Source organism: Hevea brasiliensis, chromosome 13 (assembly GCF_030052815.1).
Source record: "Hevea brasiliensis isolate MT/VB/25A 57/8 chromosome 13, ASM3005281v1, whole genome shotgun sequence".
Classification (NCBI taxonomy): domain Eukaryota; kingdom Viridiplantae; phylum Streptophyta; class Magnoliopsida; order Malpighiales; family Euphorbiaceae; genus Hevea; species Hevea brasiliensis.
Window position 1 is genome coordinate 65,753,095 of NC_079505.1, and position 10,895 is coordinate 65,763,989.

At 31.4% G+C, this 10,895-nt stretch overlaps 1 protein-coding gene across 1 annotated transcript; it reads right to left on the reverse strand.

Annotated features, from left to right (window-relative positions):
* Window positions 1–1,257: 1,257 nt before the first annotated feature.
* On the reverse strand, window positions 1,258–3,482 carry LOC131171890 (BTB/POZ domain-containing protein At2g24240). The gene has a single exon (XM_058132071.1). The coding sequence runs from the start codon at window positions 2,826–2,828 to the stop codon at window positions 1,488–1,490; it is 1,341 nt and encodes a 446-aa protein (XP_057988054.1). The 5' UTR covers window positions 2,829–3,482; the 3' UTR covers window positions 1,258–1,487.
* Between the last annotated feature and the right edge of the window lie 7,413 nt (window positions 3,483–10,895).

Here is a 10,895-nt window from a genome sequence, read left to right on the forward strand (position 1 = left end):
CTCTCTTTGGGTCAAATTAGGTATGCAATTGCAATTCTTTACAATTTCTTGCTGATGTTGAACCATTCTTTTCACAAAACTTTTATTATGGCGGAGGACAACAATCTGAATGAAGCTTCCTGGAAGTTCACTAAAGTTTTTGGTTGTTAGATAAAAAGCTTATATGAATAATGATTACATCTCAGGATTAGATTCCCTGTGAGGTGAAATACAGTTCTACGTATTTGAAAAAGGTTGTAGTAGAAAATGGGATTTTGCTTGAATGATCAAAACCAGCTTTTTTTTTTTCATACGATCATTTTCTGTATTAGCTATCATATTATAGATGTTTTTAAAGATTGACCAGATTCAGCTCATGAATATGAATATGAATTAGTGAAAACAAGCATCAGGATTAGGCTAGTATTGGTTGGCACTAGTGACTTGTTTATTTGGCATTGTGCTGCAAATTAAGGGTAGCAGAAGCCAATAAAGGCATGTGCTGGTTCCGGATTTTGTTAATGTGGGCAATGATAAATGCTCATGGAAATGCAAAATTAAGTACTGAATTCATCTGTTTGCTCTTACAAGCATAAAACATCCCTCTATCCATCTCTATCTCTCTCAGATAAAACACACAGATTATTATAATTCCCCTCGTAGGGCCTCTTTAGTAGTGATTTGCTCCAGATGTATGATTTATATGTTCAATAATGCAAAAGGGAAGAGAGAAGGGCTTCTTGAATTAGTTTATAAGAGTTGTTGGGCAGCTCAGACTCCCAAATGGAAAAAGAAATAAAATGGCTCGAGGATTGGATTTGCTTGATGTGGGTATGATCATTAACAGATTTGGTGTACCAGCAAAAAGCACATTACATTCCAAGTTCAACATGATATATTTATACAGCATAAAAAGAGCTTTCACCTGAAATAAAGCAAATGACGTAACTTGCACAAAAAGTGAAACTGCCTCAAATAATAGCAGTTGTTGTGCATAAGCAAACACCAAACACTAAAACAGCATCCATCTGTCTCTCTCTTTATCTCTCTCCATAGACACATATCACAGAGACACTGCCAGATATTGAGAAATCAACTTTGAAAAAGCAGAGTTCACAAAGAAAAACATTAAAAAACCATCCTCCCCAGCCAGTTCATAAAATGGGGAAAGAACCAGAGTGTCTGAAAGTAGACACTGTCAATACTCAATAATTATATCATCTTCCATGAAGAAGGCAACTAGGGTAATTAAGCAAAGTTCCATTTCTGCAATACCAATTAAAAATCATGTGCATTCTCTGCTTATAAATTCAAGATTTCCCTTTACATTAGTTTGATGCAATCAGTCTCATTTGTATGAAGATGGGCAAACCCCAAGCAGATTCATTGCTCTAAATTATATAGTAGTTAAAAGGCAAAATATGTACACGCAAATCTTTTCAAATACCTATTTACATCAGAATGTAAGAAACATTAACTGAAAAACCCAGCACACCTTGTAATCTGAATCATAAAATTGGTGGAGGTGGAGTCTCCCATATATCAAAGACATTTTCCTCACTGTGAAGTGCAAAGAGTCTATCCCCACCGATTGAAAAATCACAAATTGAACCTCCATAACTCTGTCTAAGCCTAGATGTCAAAACCCAGTCAGGACCACAAAACACAGAAATGCTATCATCCATTGATGAAAACAACTGCCCTTCATGTAATGCCAGTTTTGGATAACAAGGCTCATCAGGCATCTTTCCCTTCATCAATCGACTCCTCGAACTCCATCTCACGCTTCCTCCACTCATTCTCAAATCCATAAACCCTAACTCCTCATACTCATTCACCACACAAATAGCATTACAATCCTCCATAGCAATAGCATCACGAACCCTTTTCTCATCCACAGTCATAGAAGCACCAATATCAGACCAAAACCACACCATCCTCTTCTCTCTAAAATCCACCAAACTAATGTAACAGTTGTCCTTTCTAGGAAACAAAGTAGCCACCAACAAGCAATTTCTCCCATTTAACCACTGCAATTTATCAGCATCACCTAATGACCAACCTGGACTCTCATAAAAGAAATCAATTTGTTTACCAGTAATTTGATCCCATACTCCAATTCCATACTCATTGCTTCTCCCTTTACAGCTACTAAAAATTCTATAATCAGAGCTAGTGCTCAAAGCCCCAGCAGTATAGCTCTTCACTCGATTCTCATGGCAGACCTGAAACTTATACCTCAGCTCCCCTGTACTCTTACTGAACAGCCCCATTCCTCCATCTCCGCGGCCTAATCTCTCACAGGCACTGAGAATCACATTCTCAGAATCAACCCAAGCAATATCATTCACTCTCTGGTAATCAAGATTGATTGGTGGATGCTCTTCCATCATCCAATCATAGACACGCACCATACTTCCATGAGCCACACAGCACCCACCATCCGGTCCTGCACGAATTGCCGTGCCATCCCCTGGTGCCCGGCCAGTGACAGACCGGGAATACCGAAGTCTGTTTGCATCAAATGGACCCCATTTGGCCGATCTTACATGGTCCAAGAGGCCGTAAAATGACGCCTCTCGGTGGAGGAGTCTTTCCGGGACGTGGGGAGGGATGTGGAGATCGCCGGTGCGGAGAAGATCGAGGAGGATACCGAAACAATCCGGGTTTCGATCGATGTAGAATTCACTGTTGGGATTGAGGTCATTGATGGGTTGTTTTAAAGCCCAATTATCGTCAAAAAATGCTCCGAAAAAGGAGTTTCTACTGGCATTTGCCAAGGTCGTGGAGGTTGTCTCGAAGATTCTGCCTCCGACGTTGAATCGGACTCTGTCTTTGGCGATCTTCATGGTGGAATTTTACGGAGAATTTGAAGGGTTTTTGGAGCAGAGAGAACAAAGAAAGTGGGATTAAGAATCAGAGATGATGACCGAAGAAGGTAAAAAAAGAAAGAAATGGAATTGGGAGACTGAGTAGGTAGAATTTCAAAAGAAGAACAGAATCAGAAGAAATTCCTAGAAATTTGGAGGGAATTGAGGGATTGTGATTTGCTTAGATATACTTTGATTGGAAACAAAATCCAAAAATAGGAAAATCTAACCACTAAGAAACATCACAAGAGAAATTTATGAGATAAAACAACAGAAAACCTCCAAGAAGGCAAAGGAGAAGGCCTGACTCAGGAGCAACTCAGAGGCTAACAAGTAACAATATGGTGTTCTGTTGCTAGAGACAGACAAAAACAAAGCTTAGAAACAGGGGATATGAGATTGATCAAAATAAAAGGCAAAAATTTTATCAAATTGTGGAACATTGAGATCTGGGTTTTCAAGATCGAAGGTTTTTAGAGATGGGCTTTGAATTTTCTAGGATTTATCAAAGAGAAATCAAACAATTTTAGCTAATCGAACTCAAAAACAGTTAAGACTCGTTTTGATAAATTTCTGTTTCTATAACTTCTCCATGTCTCCCATTTTCCACGTCTGTCCCATTATTGCCTCCCTGCGGCTTAATCTATGGACCAACCATACGTGGAGTGGAGGAGCTTTATATAAATATTATAAAAAAGAAGGTGGGCTCATAAATGATCCAACGGTGGGCATGTGATCGTGGATTAATGGCCTGTAATAAAGAATTTCTAGGTTGAATTGTTGAAAACTTCAAATGGGAATCAAATTTTAAATTGATTCAACTTTATAATCTATGCAACAAAGAATGATAATTTATTATATAGTCCCTCGATTTTCAACAATATTATGATTTGATTTTTATGTTTTAGGAATCAAAAGATTTAGTTTTTATTTATATTTCTATCAATATTAAATATCCTTCAATTTGATGTTGTAGTTAAAAGAAAAAATAAATATAACATTTATTCAATTAAAAATAAATTATAATTTGATCTTTAAGTTTTTATCAATATTATAATTTAATTTCTATATTTTAAAAATTAAATAATTTAATCCATGTACTAGATAATTACTAAAATTATTAGAATTTATTTTTTATTAAATTTATTCTTATTAAAAAAATTTTCTTGATTTATGAAAGAATTAATTTATTTAATAATAATTATTTTTAAATAAAGGTAAATATGAGGAGTGATTAAATCGTTTAATTTTTAAAATATAGAGATTAAATTATAATATTGATCAAACTCTAAGAATTAAATAATATATTTTCCTTAAATAATAAAAGATGTATTTATTTTTTACTTAAACTAATATAATATTAAACAAAAAAAACTCTAACTTTAATAGAAATGTAAGTAATGCGTTAAATTATTTAATTTATAAAATATAAAAATTAAATTATAATATCGGTTAAAATTTTAAAATTAAATAGTAAATTTCCTATAAAAAAAATAACAAGATAATTGAATACATCAATAATTCCGTACGATTCATTTGATCCGATCAATTAATAAAATTAATTTTTTTTTAATTGTTGATAAGAAAACTTGAAGCGAAGACCTTATGAGAGACTTTTAAAGTTATAACCAATTAAATAAAATTGATAATTATATTTTTTTATTTTAAAATATATATTTCATAATAATTATCTTACTATTAAATTTTACTATAAATTTATTTTATATTAATTAAATTATAATAATATGTATCAAAAATATTTTTATTTTATTTTAATTTTATAATAAATAAGGTTAAGGGATTATTTTTATATTATTCAATCTTAATAATTTTAAATATTTATAAAATTTTTAAATAATTTATAAAATAAAATACGTTTTATTTAATTTTTATAATATTATTTCATAATTTATTTCTAAAAATATCCTACTAAATATTAAATAGTTTAAATCACTATAATTTTCATTGAAATTTAAAGTTATAAAATATTCTTGATTTACATAAAAATAATACTTCCTCCCTCTCTCGTACTGAAACATATCATCTTTATAATATGAAAAATAAATTTCATATGATTATAAGAGATAATATATGTATACTAAAAGATGTTCATTTATAATTAACAAATAAAACTTTTTCTTTATTTACTCCTATAAGTAAGGTATAATATCTTTTTATTTATATAATATAATTGATAAAATAGTTTATTTATTTATTTATTAATATTTAAATAAATCTCCTAATGGTGATTACTCTATAATATTAATACAATATTCTATCACTTTTGAAATAATAAATGCGATAAATCCCATGCAATAAATTATTGAACCAATCATAAATGCATGTCCTACAATATTATTAATATAGTATTTATTATAATCTTTTTAATATTATAATGATATAATTTTATAATATATATTTTTTTAAATTTAGCCTACTATAAATTCAATATATGAGATTACTTATTAAATTTATTAGTCTAATATATTTATATTTTAAATTATGACTGGAAAAGGCTTAGAAAGAGGGTTATGATTGATAATAAGTAAAGGGAAGTTGTGGGTTAGTGTCCAAAAGTAATGAAATTGTGATTGCTTCTGTTCTGGTTCATATGATGATACAATTAGAAGTATCTTCAACTCAAAGTTACATTCACATTTCAAGCCTAAAACTGCTTTCCAGAGAGAAAATATAATTTTTGATAATATTAAAAGTTTTTTTATTATTTTAATATTTTAATAATTAAAATTTATTAAATTTAATTTTAAATGTTTTTTAATATTTTTCAATTAATATATTTAAAAAAATTTAACAATAATTTCAACAACGGTGGAAATATCATTTTTCATTCAATTTTTGGGGTGAGTAAAAAACTTGAAAAATTAAATTGAAATGTTTTATTTCGTTTTTCCGTTAATTCAACTTGGTTTAGTTATTATTATTTTTTTATATAAAAATTTGGTTTTTTAAATCGGTTTGCTAATTTTCATAAAAAAAAAATAAAAAAAGCTGAATTGATTAATTTTCTAATTTACGATTTTTTTTTAATTTTATGGACTTTTATATAATGTAATGTATAATTTATGGAAGGATCAAAGAATTAAAAATTATAAAAATTAAAAAATTCAATAAAATAAGCTCAAACTGATAAATCAAACCAAATGAAATAAAATTTTTTTTGATTTAATTCAATTCAATTTAATTTTTATTATTTATTAGTTTGATTTTTTTATTATTTCAATTCATTTAGAGCCAAACCAACTTATTTGCTTATCCATATAATAATAATAATAATAATAATAATAATAATAATAATAGAGCAGATATAAAAATCTTATTAAAAAATACGAAATACTTGCACATATTGATGAGTCATTCTATCATATAAATTCATAGCAAAGTTAAAATTTCAGCTATCTAATATTGACATTTATAAATAAAATTTTTATAAAAAAATATACTTATCTCAAAAATTTTATAAATAAAAATTTATAATTTATGAATATTAAATTTAATCATATATTTTATTAATTCATAAATTGTTCCTCAATTCATAATTTTATGTAAATTATATTATAGATAAATTGAATAGATATTATTTAATTTTGAAATTTTTGAATGTTAACTTCCCGTAATTCTTTTCTTCTAATTTTTCAAGTTGGCTCAAATTTAATAAATGACCGAATACACCATTTCATACTTGAATTTTATTAAAAAAATTTCGTGGTACTCTAAACTCTTAAAACATTTTCTGTCACACCTCAATTCTTATAAATATCCCACAATAAATCTAAATTTTTATTAAAATTAAATTAAGATAACCTTTAAATTCTAGTCAATATATCGTTATATTAATGTGATTAAAGTTTTTTTAATTTTAAGATTTTAAAAATATTTTAATTTTATTTTATAAAAATTAAAATATATTATATGATGTTTTAAAAATTTAAGAATCAACAAAGCAATGAACAAGTTAAAATGGCATGGATAACAGTTAATACTAAAGACATGGCAAGTGGCACGATAGCAATGGGCCTGTTCCAGATGTTTCAAAATACAAAAGATGTAAAACCCACCTATCATCAAAAAGGTTATTAACAAGCCAGGCCCACTTTCAAATCCTGACCGTCCATCCACCAAAGCCAAGTCCAAAAATTAGATGATTCAAGCCACACCATTTTTTTTTAATTGCATAAAAAATGAGCTCTTTCAGTGTAATGGTTATCATCTCATAAGTCAGGGTCCATGGTTAAATGATTTTATTAATTTCTAATTAGTCCTTTTATAGGAGAGAACTCCGCCTAAGTAGTTTGCGCTTAGTCGGTCCCAAGCCTGAATAAAGGAGGAGGGTTGCGGTAGGTGACAACCAGCGTAAAAATTTCGTCACACCCTATTATATGGATTCAAATGATATAAACGTTGGGGCGTCCTCTACTAACGACGCGCTACATTGGAGCCCGGGTGTAGTGAGAAATATGCAAGGGTGTAGGGCGTTCACCGAAAGCGACGCGCTATGCCGGCGCCCGGGTGTTGTGTTAAGTGAGCAAGGGTTCCCACATCATGGACGGGTGTGGGTAAAGAAGTTAGTCCATAGGATAGATAGTAGAATAAATAGTGGAACAGAACACAAGATAGACATAGAAAACAATAAAAGATATCATAGAAGGAGACCAATTAGGAAGGAGCAAGATAAGAGGAGGATCAAGGTTGGTACTTGGAATGTTGGATCACTTACAGGAAAATTAATGGAGCTTGTGGATACCTTGGAAAGGAGAAGGATGAATATTGCTTGCATTCAGGAGACTAAATAGGTAGGAGAGAAAATTAAGGAAGTAGGTAATTCAGGGTACAAACTATGGTTTATCGGAAAGGAGAGAAACAAGAACGAAGTGGGCATAATCATAGATAGGACATTGAAAGACGCAGTAATAGCTGTAAAAAGAGTAGGAGATAGAATTATACTAGTAAAGCTAGCACTAGAAGGAGAAACAATAAATATAGTTAGTGCTTATGCCCCACAAATAGGACTAGACAGTGAGAGTAAACAAAGGTTTTGGGAAGATATGGATGATTTAATGCAAAGCATACCGAATGAAGAGAATGTTTTCATTGGTGGAGATTTGAATGGACATGTAGGAAGTGATAGACAAGGTTATGAGAATGTTCATGGAGGTTTTGGTTTTGGCAGTCGAAATGAGGAGGGGAAAGCATCCTGGATTTTGCTATGGTATACGACCTAATACTAGCAAATACCTACTATATAAAAAGAGAGTCACATTTAGTGACTTTCAAAAGTGGGCAACATAGAAGCCAAATCGACTTCCTTTTAACCAGGAAGCCAAATAGAGCTCTATGCAAGGATTGCAAGGTCATTCCAGGAGAGGCTTTAACAAGTCAACATCGGCTGGTGGTCTTAGATGTCAAGTTTAGGAATAATTCAAGTAAGGTTAGAAAAGAAATAGTGTAGCTCGAAAAAAGTGGTGGGAGTTCAAAGGAGTAAAGCAAGTGAAGTTCAAAAATGAGCTTCTCGAGTCCGAAGTATGGAAGCTGGATATGGAGGCCAATGATATGTGGATACAAATGGCATCAAATATTAGAGAAGTAGCTAGAAAAGTACTTTGAGAGTCTAAAGGACATGGACCACCCTTAAAAGAGAGATGGTGGTGGAATGAGGAAGTACAAAAGGCAATGAAGAGAAAAAGGGAATGGTATAAGAAATTACCTAAATGTGATAATAATGAGGCATATGAACAGTACAAGATAGCAAAGAAATAGGCAAAAAAGGTAGTTAGTCAAGCAAGAGCACAGCCTTTGAAAAGTTATATGAGAAACTTGGAACTAAAGAAGGGGATAAAGATATTTATAGATTAGCAAGGAGGAGATAAAGGAAACGTCAAGATCTCAATCAAGTTAGGTGCATTAAGGATAAAGAAGGAAAAATGTTGGTGAAAGATGAGGACATTAAAAAAAGATGGAGAAATTATTTTAATGATCTCTTTAATAATAGTCAAAATAGTAATAGCGTAAATATAGATTAAAGAACAATAGAAAAGAATGTAAATTATACTAGAATAATTAGATCTTTAGAAGTAAAGGAAGCACTTAAGAGAATGAAAGTGGGTAAAACCTGTGGACTCGATGAAATACCAATTGAAGTGTGGAAGTATTTGGGAGATATGGGAATAACATGGTTAACTAAATTATTTAATAAGATTCTAAACTCAAAGAAAATGTCTGATAAATGAAGGAAGAGTATTTTAGTATCTATTTTAAAAATAAGGGAGACATACAGAGTTGCTCAAACTATAGAGGAATTAAACTCATGAGCCATACTATGAAGTTGTGGGAGAAAGTTGTGGAGCATCGACTACGTCATGATACTTTTATCTCTCTCAATCAATTTGGTTTCATGCCCGGTCGTTCAACTATGGAAGCGATCTTTCTCATTAGAAGCTTGACGGAGAAATATAGAGATGTGAAGAAAGATCTACACATGGTTTTTATTGATTTGGAGAAGGCTTATGATAGTATTCCAAGAGATGTCTTATAGAATGTGTTAGAACAAAAGAGAGTATCTATTAGGTATATACAAGTATTGAAAGATATGTATGAAGGAGCAACTACTATTGTGCGCACAGTGGGAGGGGACACAAGAGATTTTCCGATCTCAATTAGATTACACCAAGGATCAGCCATAAGCCCTTACCTTTTTACATTAGTTTTAGATGAACTGACGAAACATATACAAAAGAGTATTCCTTGGTGCATAATATTTGCAGATGATATTGTTCTGATAGATGAGACACGAGAAGGAGTTAATAGAAAACTAAAACTTTGGAGAAGTACTATAGAGTCAAAGGGTTTTAAGTTAAGTAGAATGAAGACAGAATACATGCATTGCAAGTTCAATGAAGGCTAAATTGGTGATAGGGAAGGAGTTAGTTTGAATGGAGTGGTACTGTCCCAAAGTAATCACTTTAAATATCTAGGCTCAGTCCTTCAAGTAGATGGGGGATGTGAGGAGGATGTTAGTCATAGGATTAAAGCCGGATGGTTAAAGTGGAGACGTGCCACGAGAGTTTTATGTGATTGTAAGATTCCCAATAAATTGAAAGGAAAATTTTACCGTACAGCCATACGACCGGCAATGTTATATGGTAGTGAGTGTTGGGCACTGAAAGAGTCGTATGCATCTAATATAAGAGTTACAGAGATGAGAATGTTAAGGTGGATGAGTGGCCATACTAGACTAGATAAAGTCCGTAATGAGAGTATTAGAGAAAAGGTAAGAGTGGTGCCAATTGAAGATAAGTTGAGAGAAGGGAGATTGAGGTGGTTTGGTCATGTGAAGCGTAGACATACGGAGGCTCCAGTTAGACAACTAGAGCACATTAGGTTAGATGATAGAAAGAAAAAAGGGGTAGACCTAAATTAACTTGGAGGAGAGTAGTACAACATGACCTAGAAGCATTACATATTTCTGAAGATTTAACCCAAAATAGTTCAGAGTGGAGAAAGCGAATCCATATAGTTGACCCCAAATTTTTGGGATAAAGGCTTAGTTGAGTTGAGTTGAGCTGAGTTGAATTCTTTTATAGGAGAGACCTACAACCGAGCTATAGTGGACCCCTAAAGAGTTACAAGAACGGACTATCCATAATCGATTCACCAATTCTCTGTAAGCGGAGACATGTTAAATAAATTAAAGCCTTGTTTGGCATGAGTTTCAGAGTTTGAAACTGCTTTTTTGAATAAAAGCACCATTTTAGATGCTGTTGAGAAAAACAGTTTGAAAAAAACTGTTTTTTTATTTTAGTATTCTCATGACTAAAACTGATCAAATTTAATTTTTAATTATTTTTTAACACTCTCTAACTAGTATATTTAAAAAAGTAATTTTTTTAATAGTAATTTTAACAGTAATGCCAACAGGCCCTAACTCATTTTCTAAACCCACATCTTATAATTTCCCAATTCAAACCCTTACTCCTTTAATCAGGTTTAAAAGATTGGCTTTAAAACGATTCGGGTACCATGACTAAGTAA